Genomic DNA, 13160 nt, shown 5'->3' with positions numbered 1-13160 from the left:
CAAAACTGATGTATTCATTGTTTGATATAATTTTAAATATTTACCTCATTTAAAATAATTAACGTACCTGTGTGTTTTTAATTCCTGTGTCAGCTGAAATATGATCAGTAAAAAGCATTATTAGTTGAACTTCATTTCAATGTACACTCTTGAGTTACAATAAGGAGCCTCTAGGGGGCAGTATTACAAGAGAGGCGATAACTACCGGTAATTCCAAACTAACAGAACCAATGCTTGAAATGTTTAACTACAATTAATTGTTTTGCCCAAATCTTATAAGAATCCTGAACATTTTAGTTTATTACGGCCTTTTTCGATTTCCTTGCCTTATAGCTGAAGTCTTTCCTGATAAAATTAATACGGATCAAACCAGATTTACTCAAAGTAGATCCTCAACTGACAATAAAACATGTTTTTTATATAATCCAGAGCTCCAAATCTGACCAAACCCTTGTGTTGTTGACACACTTGATGCAGAGAAAGCGATATATATATATATCGCTTTCTCTTCATGTGTGTATGTATATGTGTACATACGTATATGTGTATATGTACAAAGGGGTGAGAGCTAATAAGTAAATGTGATTCTTTTTTTCTTTTTCTTTTTTGTGTGTATTATCATTTTTTGCTTCCTTGAACTTTCAGTTCTATATTATGTTGTGCAAAGAAGTCAGTTAATCAGGAAGCTTGTATCATTTCCATATTCGAAAGTAATCAATAAAAAAAGTCCATAAAAAAATGAAAATTAAATGAGTATTAAATTCATCAGCTCAGTTAAATTACTGTATAGATGCCCAACAGCGCAAATACAAACAAACAAAATGTAGCACTACACATGGCTGCTATCTGTCAAATTTACTCTTCGCGCTAGCCATTGAACAACAGGCATCAGGTCTGAGGTCTGATTCAATCAATCATTTTATTACAAAATTATTACAAAAAGTTAAACTTGACAATTCATTTACAAGATACACCCTAGAAGCCGTCCTCATCTGATAAATGGGGCCATTAAACATGTGATAAGAGACACAATTTACATTATAATCTTTAAAAAATTCAAATGTTCTAAATAACTACAAACATATTTTAAAATATTTGCCTATCTACCTAACGATGATTCATTTCCTTTTCCAGAGTCCTCTTATAGCCAGCATATTTCAATATTCTCAGATAATTTAATAGTCAGACATGGGGCTTTATCCACATAAATAAAGAGTTTACATGATTTGTATTTCAGCCATGCAGGGTTTTTGGTCAGCGCTTGATGCTTTTAATCAAAACCTGTGCCCAGGAGGGAACTGGTGTTTAAAGAGGACCTATTATGCTACTAGAATAGATCCGTTCTGGTTTCCAGGGGTGACTGCCACTCATGGGTGTGTTGTAATTGATGCCGAGAGTACACTTTGGTCTTTTATTCTGTAATGGACCTACGTCATTGGGTCCTATGAATTCAGAGTTATAGAAGCGTTTCACAGATTGCCTTCTTTGGGGAAAGAATTGCTCCCTGGTGTGCACTGTCGACTATGAAAGTTTTTCTGACCTTATACGTGACATATACACCTTATACACTAATGGAAACCCATAAAGACCCAGTGCTACTTTTGTGGCAACTCCCAAAAGCATTTTTCTCTCTATTTAACCTTTAAGTGATTTATCGCTATTTACTGTAATATTTTTTGTCTTTATTTTGCTTATTTTCAGTGTAAATCATTTATTTTCCTATATCTAATTTACAGATCATGTAGATGTTCATAAAAGCTCATATAAATTGAGGATTATTATATCAAAAACAGAAAGAACTGACAAAAAAGTGCCTTTTTTCAGCAAAGACATCAATAACTTATCAGAAAAACAAATGTGTCCATCCATTATCATTGATCCAACTCCATGGGTTTTACTTGTGAATCAATGTTGTAGAAGATGACGGTGTTTCCACGTTCACAGTCATATCTGATGACCGTGAAAAGATGACAAACATAACTGTCAACTGGAAGGATCCAAAACCACCAACGATAACTCAGTGGGTACAGAGAGTGACAAGGGTCTACACTATGGAGCGAATGAACGCAAGTTTACAACGAAAGATGGACACTTTTGAACAAAGATGGAACTGTACTACTCGGTATTTGGGTGACTGATGAAGGAATGGGAGCTATTATAAGATTGTTATGTCTCTCTATGACTGATACTGTACTACTGTAATTTTCTTTGGCAAAAACAAATAATTTATTTTCCATGTGATTTCCCCTTATGCTATTTTCATTGTATTCCATTAACTTGTGTCTTAATTCTTAGGGTCCTATGTCAGAGAATGTTCTGTTTTGTGGAAAAATTGAAAATATCTAAATAAAAAGACAACAAACTGTATTTTACATCAGTTATTTACATGGATTGATAGAATAAGTGGCTCAACAGGTATTAAACATTTTAAATCAGTGGATGCTTTTGGTCAATGGTGGACGTTTGGGTCTTTATGGGTTAATTTAATCAGACTTATTTTGTGTTGATTCTGCTTTTAGCCAAGTGATGAATCACAGAAACCGTGTGATTAATTAATCACGTTTTTAATTATCATCACTTCCACAGGTATGGCTGCAAATTAAACCTTTAACGCCTTAATTTTACAGCACTTGAAAATGTGTCATCATGTGTGAAGAAGCTCTCAGGAAGATTTAGCTGGGAAAAAAAAAAAAAAAACTCCAACTGCACATTTCTTTGTTAAAGCACAAAAGGACAACATGTTTATTCCCCACTTCTCACGTCTGTAATACATGTCTAGATGCCTGAACCTCAGCGATTCCTTTCATGCGAAGTGCCTTCTTTGTGCAGAGAATAATCCATTGTGAAGAGCAACTCTAAATGGAAACTTCTGCCTTTATTCATTAAGTTACTAGACTTACCTTGCTGTCATTCCTTTTTTTTCTTTTTTCTGGCTGTCATTCCTGCAGCCAGGTTGCTATTGGAAACTGGAGCTTCCTCAGACAAAAATTCAGCTCTTATCATGTCGGGTGTCGGTTGAAGGGCTGATTCTTCAGACCTGCGCACATGCACAAAAACACACATATTCTGAGCATGTGTATTTGAAACGCTTTACAAAAACCTCCCACAAAAGATCAATCATGTCAATAGAAGCATATGTGCTTACGGTTTGTCCATTAGCACTGGCAGGTCATCAGGAGGAGCAGTGAGAAGAGGGGGCACTTTAAGTGGAAGTATATCTGCGCTGTAGTCGACGGACCTATAGGAGATACACATATTGCTTTTAGCCTCAAGAGCAAGGATACGCATTACAGAGATAATGGACTGATATCTGCATCTTAACTTAGATGAAAGGCCTGCTTAGGGTTGTTTGAGCAGGAATGTTACAAGTGCTCCTGGGTGAAAGCTGATACCACTCACAAGCAAAATCAAGTTGAGGAGAATTAAAACAGTGACAAGGCAAAAAAAAACAAAAAAAACAAGGCAGTTTTGTCTGTAACGCCACCTTGATCCAGTGCTACTTTTGTGACAGTTTCCTAATTATTTTTTCCTTTATATTTAATCTTTCTGAAGTCATTTATCCCCATTTACTGTGGTATTATCTTCTGTGTTTTGCTTCTTTTTTTTTGTGTGAAAAACTGGTATTTTCCTGTATTTAATTTAGTGATCATGTAGATGTTCATAAAAGCTTACATTAAAGACCTTTTGCTACTTTGTGGCAGCTTCTAAATTAGTTATTTTATCTCTATTTAGCATTTCTTAAGTGATTTGTCACAATTTGTTCTAATATTATCCTAATATATTTGACATTTTTCACTGTAAATCAAGTATTTTCCTATGTAATTTCCTATATTTAATTTAGATGTTCATGAAAACTCAGAGTTAATTGAAAGGTTGTTATATCAAAACAGAGAGAACTTAAGAAAAAGTGACTTTTAAAGCAAAATTTAACACTAACTGAACATAAACCAAGCGTCTCCATCCACTGTCACTGATCCAGCTCCATGGGTTTTACTGGTGAATCAATGTTGTAGAAGATGACGGTGTTTCCATGCTCACTAAGGAACCTCTGAACATCCAAATGGGTCATATCTGATGACCATGAAAAGATGAGGAACTGCATTTTACCCCAATTATTTACACGTATTGATAGGATTAGTGGATCAACAGGTATTAAACAGTTTACATCAGTAGATTGTTTTGGTTGACGGTGGATGTTTGGGTCTTTATGGGTTAAATGATGGGAAAAAAGTGGGGCTATAAGTGACCAATACAAACCTTGCATTATGCTAAATAGTGTTATTTGGGTGCTTCTGTGCAACTGGATACATTTTGGTATCTGGCACTTTGCCAGCTTTTTTAGACACCCCCCCCCCCCCCCAAAAACAAGAGAAATTAACACATATTTCCCCCCAGGACGTACCTAATGATGACCTCAGATAAATGCAAAAAAATTATACTCTTGCTCTGAACTATCCCAAAATTAAAGAATTTTTAATAAAATATTGGGGCCAAAAATAGGACCAAAATTGGGACATGAAAAGCTACCTAGGTGTCAGTGTGTTTAATCTGGAAAACGTGGCTGTAAATGGTATTATATAGCGCTATAAATAAAGGCACTGTGTTAAATTTGATGATCCTAGTGGTTTTTCTAATCCAGACATGTGGGTTTTTCATGAATCTCAGTCTCATTCCAGGTTTTGTATATACTCCATTGTGTCCACTTGTGTTACATGCAGAACCTGCCCAGTTAAACGCATATAAATCTCAAATGATTTTGTAACAGTAGTCATTTTTGTGAAACACTCTGCCTTGCATAATTAGTTAAATTCCCAAAATGTACCTTTGAGAGAATAAAAAGATATTTAAAAAAATAGTAGTGTGTCATTTTCGTGTTGTTTTGACTTTGCTTCATACAGATTTTTGTATTAAATATAATGTAAAATAAATGTAAAAATGTGTTTTATCTGAAAAATAGCTTTTTTTTTTTTTTATCTCAGTAAGTATTTATTTTTAAAATAGACCCAAAGTGCTTCCAAACTTGCTTCATAACATTAGTCTACATCTGGTTTGAATTTTTAGCCCCCATGTTCTGTTTCATAGAAGCACCCATTTGCAAAACCTGTAGAAACGACTACAGATGACCTCAGGACAAGTTCTATACTTAGATATCCCATTTATCTGTGTGTAACAGAACTACCTTTGTTCCTGTGTTGAAGAAAAATACTCCTGCCTATGTGTTTGTGAGGCTGTGGATTTAACTTCCATAATCATAAAAAGCCTTGGAAAACTCCTCTCATCTATCAACTGCTGCATCCCCACCAAAAAAGAACCTCCACAGTTTGAACTACAGTGTCTGAACATTTGAACAGGAGGAAGAGAGCACCTACACGAGCCAGACTACAACATATTTTACAACCACACCAAACCAAACTGGTGATTTGGCTTATCTGTTTGTCACAGTTCTATTCATTATCTTTCTAAACAGAATTTCTAGGGTGTCCGGTTTAGTGGCCTCATGATCACATCTCTGGTTTTTGTAGATGGTGTGGTCATGTTGGCTTCATTAACCCATAAAGACCCAAACAGCCACTGGTGAACAAAAGCATCTACTGATCTAAACTGTTTAATACCTGTTGATCCACTCATCCTATCAATACATGTAAATAATTGGTGTAAAATACAGTTACTTGTCTTTTCATGGTCATCAGATATGACCCATTTGGACGTTCAGAGGCTCCGTAGTGAATGTGGACACAGTGTCATCTTCTACAACACTGATTCACCAGGTAAACCGATGGAGTTGGATCAATGACAGTGGATGGAAATTCTTCTTTTATGTTCAAATAATGATATATTTTGATTAAAAAGTCACTTTTCTTCAGTTTTCTCGGTTTCTGATATAAAACACAACTTTAATCTGAGCTTTCACAAACATCTACATGATCAGTGAATTAAATATGGGAAAATACATGATTTACACTGAAAAAACACAAAATACAGATGATAATATTATAATAAATGGGGACAAATCAATTAAGAATGATTAAATTGATAGAAAAATTAATTTGGGAAGTGCTGGGTCTTTATGGGTTATACTGTAACCTCCCGCTTTCACTGGGCTGGTTTCAGCCAAATGTCAAGCATCTAGAATGAAGACCACCTCCTCCAAGTCTGAGGCCATGGTTTTCTCTCAGAAAAGGGAGGGGATTCCCCACCAGGCTGGGGATGACTTACTGCCTCAACTGGAGGCGTTTAACCCTTTAACCCCTGACGTGTCTGTGGCATTCGTCCTGAATGTATGATTTATTTTAAATATTCATAGAAATTCAACTGTTTGCTCAATAAGAAAAGTTTCAAAATGTGCTGATAGAATAGACCTTGTTCTTTCTATAGATATCTGAGCATGCTCAGTGGACCCCCCCACCAACTGTGGAATGTGGGGGGCAGAGCAGTGAGTGAGACCAACTCACTACAAAAATCGATGGTTTGGGTTTTTCTTTTTTTTTTTTTCTTTTTTTTTTTTACATCGCTTTCCTTGTGTTTTTTTGTTTTTGCTGTCATTTGCAGTGTTGTGGTGATATTCCTTATTTTTTTTTAACTGTGTTTTCACCAAGTTTTAACCATGTGACTGCTTTTTGGAGTTCAACTAGGTGCAAAAAGTAGCTGGACTGATTTAGAAAAAAACAAAAACTACTAGAAGTAGAATTTCCTAACAATACCAGAGTAATAGACCTGCTTCAACAAGAGCAACCTAAGTTGATTGAGATTGTCAAAATCGTCAAAACAGTGAGACATTTCTGTGGGTCCAGCTCTAAGACACCCTCACACTCTGAACAGAACCAGTATTCTCAATGGTTTTGGTGCCTGAGTAATGGACTGACACAAATTTCTACCATTGCCTGAGCAGAGGCATCCTGTATGGTAATTAGAATGCACAGGAGGTAAAGAAAATATTGCAAAAACTACATCCAGGATCAATGGATCTGGAAATTTTCTCCACGAGTCCCCGCTGAAGAGTGCAGTGTGTGTTAAGGTGGATGCCAATGATCCAGCACAAGGACTTTTTCCATAGCTGTCATCATTAAAAGGCTGATAATACAGGAGTTTCTCCACCCATACCACCCACTTTGGAGACAGTTTCCACCCACACGCTGTCAGATTAATGAAATACTATGTGGAACATTAGTACTGTTCATTGATCCACTGCTAATACATGGAGCTGCTGACCACAGAACACCACCACACCAACCTATTACCTCCAAAGAAACTACATTTGAACCACTATTCTATCGTACAACATATCTTATGCAGGTTTTATTTTTTTCCTTTTATTCAGTAAATTTTATCTTGAACTGGATGTAACCCCTAAGAGCGACAGTGATAGAATTGATACGTTTGAGAATGACAGCTCATCTCTTGCACAAAGAAGAGAACACATCTTCAATTATTTTACACATCGATGGTGACAGGCATCTGATTATGTAACACAGAGAAGGTGTGACAGGAGATAGAATGGCTATGAGAGAAATACAGTAGAGGAATAATAATCTCTGATTTCAACACAGACTTTCATGGTACATCATGTGAGCAACTGGTTGCCTGTATTACCTCAGCCTCTCATCAAATTAACACTTGTCATGGTTTCAGATGCCTCTGGGAATTCTGCTTCATTAGCTCTGCAACTTTCAATTTGGTACCTAAACAAGCTTAGTGCAATGAGTTTGACTGAGTCATGCAAGGGGCCATGAACTGTACGGTTTCTTGAAAAGAGTCGGAAACAGAAATTGCTTTGAACACCTGAGTAATATTGGTTGAGACAGCGCAGATAGTAAAGGAAGAATACAGGTATCTACAAATAGAACAGAACAGCCACATGCTGTGTCTGCTAATACAGTACATCGAAACATCATAACTTATTTAATGTCCATTTAGTTTAAAGACTGAATAAATCATTACACTGTGAAAGTGAAGATAGTCCATCTATGTGTCCTAGATACTGCAAGAAAGCATACCAAGTAACCTGGTATATTTTTACAAACAACTACGATTTTATGGATTGTTTCTACTTTCAGATGTGTTTTATTTTTGACTTCATATCAGATAATGACTGGAAATGCAGTTGCTTAATTCACATATTATGAACCATGTAATGCGGTGGGCCAGACCAATGAAATATTAGCAGAATAGCCTATAAATAATGACAACTCCAAAATGTCTCTTTGTTTTAGTGCAAAAAATAACATTGCCTTTACAAACTATCCAAACAAAAAAGATGTGAATAACCTGAAAAAACTGAAATTTCTTCAGAAAAATAAATGCAATTTTAACAATATTATGCCTCAACATATCTACAAAGGTACAAAACATTTATGAACAAGCAGAATATTGTTAAAATTGCACTACATTTTCTTTAGACATTGCAGGTTGTTCATATTTGTTCAGGTTATTCACATTTTAAAGTTAAAAGACAGTTTGTGAATGTATATATTTTCATAATTTAATGTTATTTTTTCGCACTAAAACATAGAGGAAAAAAATGGAGTTACCATTATTTATAGGCATAATGTTTTGTTTTTTTTCACATTAAACTAAGAAGAAAATTTTGAGACAATATTTACCTCCGCCAAGGAGGTTATGTTTTTGCCAGGGTTTGTTTGTCTGTTTGTTTGTTTGTCTGTCCGTTAGTGTGCAACATAACTCAAAAAGTTATGGACAGATTTGGATGAAATTTTCAGGGTTTTTTGGAAATGGGATAAGGAAGAAATGATTAAATTTTGGTGGTGATCAGGGGTGGGGGGGCCCACGGGGGGGGGGGGGGGGGGGGGGCACTGATCGTTAGTGTGCAACATAACTCAAAAAGTTATGGACAGATTTGGATGAAATTTTCAGGGTTTTTTGGAAATGGGATAAGGAAGAGATGATTAAATTTTGGTGGTGATCGGGGGTAGGGGGGCCCACAGGGGGGGCCACTGATCAGCCTTGGCGGAGGTCTGCGCTCTCCGAGTGCTTCTAGTTATAGGTTATTATATTATTTTACTTGAGATCACAACTGGGCTGAATGTGGAACCTGAACTAAAACGAGTTCTCCACCCTTGACTGTTAATATTGCCAGTGTAATTCTTGCACTTTTAATTCATCCCACGGGCCGGATCGGAACCTTTGGCGGGCCGGTTTTGGCCTGCGAGCCACATGTTTGACACCCCAGATATAAGGATAATAAATGAATACCAGGAAGAGAAAAAAAAAATCTGTTTTTTTTTGTCAGGGGGTTCATAGAGTACACAGAAATAAATGAGCATGCCATTATATGAAGAGGTTCGAGGAAGTGAACAACATGCACTTTATTCTATCTAAACAAGTCCTGTAAACAAATACTGGTGCTCTGTGAGCCTCATATACTCCAATTTAAGCTTCCCAGTGACCATCTACAGAAGGCTGCTCTACATGGGAAATTATGGGTGAATATAATTCTCTACGGCAACCTCTGGATGGTCATTTTATGAGTGGCTTGGTTTATTTTGTTCAGTGAAAACAAGGGATAATGTGGCAAAGTCAAGCTGCTCATCATTAATTTATGTTATCTCATGTCATAGACTAAGACTGAACACAGCGGACGTCCACTAAACACTGTCCATACCTCCATGGAGCAGAGTCACTGGTGAGAGCGGGCTGACTGGACAGACAATTCAAGGTGATCGAATCAAAACGCTTCCATTTCATGACTCCTTTGATTACTTCCTGTTGTTGGTTTAGAAAAAAAGGAAATTCAGACATGCATGTATCTATTGCAACAATCAGACAACAATCACAGAAAACTCACTAAAAAGTACAGCTTATATGTGAAAAAAGCTGCCAATCCTAGTCTAGATAAACATCTGTCGGATCCAGAAAAAGTACCTCGTGGTCCAGGAACTGTTTCTGAGTGTGGGGAGTTTCACACAGGTTGCCATCAGGAAGTGTATACCTGCACATAAACAGCCTCATTAAAGTATCTGAGAGCATAAACATTAACTTAGAGAACACTATGGTTACCTAGGCAACGGGCAGAGGTGGGACTCCAAATCACTCTCCAAGTATTTCGGGGTCGGTTTGTAGGTCTGCAGGCCTGGTGCTGGATTCTAAAGGAGGAAGTGCCTTAAATACATAATCATATTCGCATAAGGGAAAACACTTGGATTAATGAGAATTTAAAAAAAAAAAAAAAGGTCTTACAAAGATTCTGAGTGGGTTTGCTGGAACAGGTTTGAACAGGGATTCAGGTGCACTGAAGGTGAGACTACAATCCCAACTTGACTCGGTGTCTTTGTTTTGGTTTTTATTCAGCTCATCCTCCTCTGTCTCACCCTCCAAAGGTCTGGGGGACAGAGGTCCTGGCGTCTGCAGTAAAACCCCTTCCTACAACACGATAAAACAGGAGTGGTAACATTACACAAGTGAATAAATGTGTGTATTATAGTCTAGGTGTGTTTATTTACCGTCGGTTCAGAGCGCAGTGGCCTGGGCAGAGTAGCGGGGATGTAGGAGGTAAATGCCTCCCAGGTGGAAACAGGCTTGTACCCCATAAGCTTATAATGTTGGGGAACCTGTGGCAAAAACAAAGTATTACGATTATTTTGTTAGTTATGCGCTAAAACAATGAAAATGGAGAATATTACTATAAGAGCTTCCAGTTTTATTTGATTTCTGTGTTTTCTAATTATTAGAGACATGCAAAGTCAACACATTTATGCAGTTTTCACCAAAAACAAGTTATCTGAATAGTAAATAAAGCGGTTAGGCAAAGATATGGAACAATATAATAAAGTAGAAATCGAAATTAGCACAAAATGAAACTAAAGTAAAGAATAGAGGTCTAAAATTGGTGCTTAAGTATTTAATTGCATTCAACTCCAAACTAAAATGAAGGCTGAACACACAAATTAGGAAGTAATGTTTTTCTTTTTTTTTTTTTTTTATTTATTTGAGTTTGTTTGCTGGTGTTTGTCTTAAGTGCATATTTGAAAACCAGACAGTGGATGATGTTTATGTCTTCTATTTTGTGATGATGGCATATGTTGTATTGTCTGTCAAAATATCAATTAAAAAAAAAAAACAAAAAAAAAATTAGGAAGTACCCTGGGATTTATTTTGAGTCTTCACTTTCAATCTTTTGAAAAAAATTTGAAAATTGTGCAAAAAATAAATAAATAAATAAATAAATAAATAAATAAAATAAAAAACTTAGAGAAAGTCACATGCAAAGAACGTGTGTGAAATTTGAAAAGAATCAGATGAATAGTGTCTGAGTTGGACAAATGTTCTAAGTTGAAATTTTCCAAAAATGGAAATTCAACCATCAAACTGAGCACTGCATCTCTCCTAAAGGTAACGAACATGTGTGTGAAATTTAGAAAGAATCGGGTGAATAGTGTCCAAGAAATCGGTTGGACAAAAATCTTGGGTGGGTGTAATAATCAATTATTAATAACTAATAACTGGAGTGTCCTGTTTAAATTGGTAATTTACTTTGTCTACTTTTGTTCAAAATAAAGTCTGTCTGTCTGTCTGTCTGTCTGTCTGTCTGTCTGTCTGTCTGTCTGTATACCGTTCAGGCCATGAAGTCAAGCTCAGCCCACATATCAGTAGATGATTGACAGCAGATCTCAATGCCAGCCTGCATTAGATGACTCTATTCTGGCTAATCTCATTCAGGACGGCATATTTAAAGTACTAGGCTGTCACTGCTGCTTTAGCTGCACCTCTTCACAACCCACCTCCACCTTTTCATTCTGTATCTGATTTAATCCATGTCATTTGTTGCCACTCATGCCTGTTCGGTTCCCTTTCAGGGGTCTGTTGCTGCTCTCACAGAAGCAGCTGTTCCGTACAGAACGGAACGGAACGGAACGGAATGGAACAGCCAAATATAACGTGTTCAGACAAAATACACTATTTGACAAATATGTATGTAATTTTATGAGAAAGTATATGTGATCATAAATGGAGACTATGTTTTACTGTAGGAAAGAGTTGGATAAAAAGGTGTTTAATCACTTTGACTCATATTTGATGTTGACATACAGTATATAGTCAAATGGGTTCCTACAGGTTTCTAAAAGTTAAATTTAAGACTTTTTAAGACGTTTTTAAGACTACTTAGAACAGAATTTAATGCCCATTTAACAGCCATACTGGCAAACATTTGTGACTTTCTGTACTGGGTTGAATGTTCTGTGATCATTTCTGCAAAGTTGGCAATAATTGCTTCATAATTTCAATACAAATTGTCAGGTTGGAACAGGTGGAACAGAGTCGGCAACGTTTCTTTCTTTGCAGTTTGGATACTTCCCAGACACATTTAAACACAATACAGCAAACAGGTTTATGGCAACATAACTTAAGACCTACCATATCAGATTTAATACCTTTTAAAGACTTATTAAGGTATTAAATGCAGATTTGGGAATTCAAGACTTTAAAGACTTTTGAAGACCCCGTCGGAACCCTGATTCAACTTTGTGTTTACATCAAGCAATGTATGAACAGCTCTTGATAAACCAAATAACGCTAGCATACTACCAACGAAAGAGCAAAAACCAACTAATATTAATATACACTTGAAAATTCACTCCCCATGTATGTGTTTCATGCGGCATATAAGTTTTTCACTCATATTTACTGATATTATTCCCTATTTCTGATGTCAAGGCTCATCACTTACAGACAAAAATGTACCTTACCATTTCTGTCATGGAGGTCATCCATCTCATCATCTTTTGATATTACTCCCATTCCTAACGGATTTAAGTTTCAGTGAATATCTGTTATATTGTAACATAATCCTACTATATTTCCACCTAAAAGATTTGCTGTAATCATCTCCAGCCAGCCTCCATAGTCTTCAACGAGGAGATAAGCTGAATAAAGCGCTGGCAGGAGCAAAAATTGTTTCGAATCACACCAAATTACAGAAATACCAATTCACATAGGGCTAATACTACCACAGGACGTCTGTGTTTGCTGAAATAGGGCACGTAATTCACAAACATGGCAGATTTGCACAGAATTAAGATGACAGAACACCTCCGCAATGATTACAAGTTGCCAGAGGTCCACAGGTCGAACTAGTTCTGTGTGAAATGGGCCGAAGTTGATCATCATATGCTAAGTCAAGAGGAAGAATTATGAAGGTTACCTGT

The 13160-nt window shown here is 36.5% G+C and overlaps 1 protein-coding gene across 1 annotated transcript in view; it reads right to left on the bottom strand.

The window, feature by feature from the left end:
- Positions 1 to 13160, bottom strand: part of cfap221 (cilia and flagella associated protein 221) — a 36936-nt gene that overhangs the window by 2700 nt on the left and 21076 nt on the right. Inside the window, exons 17-23 of the mRNA XM_030156432.1 lie at positions 10458 to 10565; positions 10195 to 10377; positions 10015 to 10100; positions 9880 to 9946; positions 9620 to 9720; positions 3146 to 3238; positions 2901 to 3037 (exon numbers count right to left, since the gene is read on the bottom strand). Of these exons, the coding sequence (XP_030012292.1) occupies positions 2908 to 3037; positions 3146 to 3238; positions 9620 to 9720; positions 9880 to 9946; positions 10015 to 10100; positions 10195 to 10377; positions 10458 to 10565 (768 nt within the window). The 3' untranslated portion in view covers positions 2901 to 2907. The remainder of the gene's footprint in view (positions 1 to 2900; positions 3038 to 3145; positions 3239 to 9619; positions 9721 to 9879; positions 9947 to 10014; positions 10101 to 10194; positions 10378 to 10457; positions 10566 to 13160) is intronic.

The sequence above is a fragment of the Sphaeramia orbicularis genome, chromosome 2 (genome assembly GCF_902148855.1).
Source record: "Sphaeramia orbicularis chromosome 2, fSphaOr1.1, whole genome shotgun sequence".
NCBI lineage: Eukaryota > Metazoa > Chordata > Actinopteri > Kurtiformes > Apogonidae > Sphaeramia > Sphaeramia orbicularis.
Note: the sequence above shows the minus strand (reverse complement) of the source record. Positions and strands in the feature narration are given on the sequence as shown.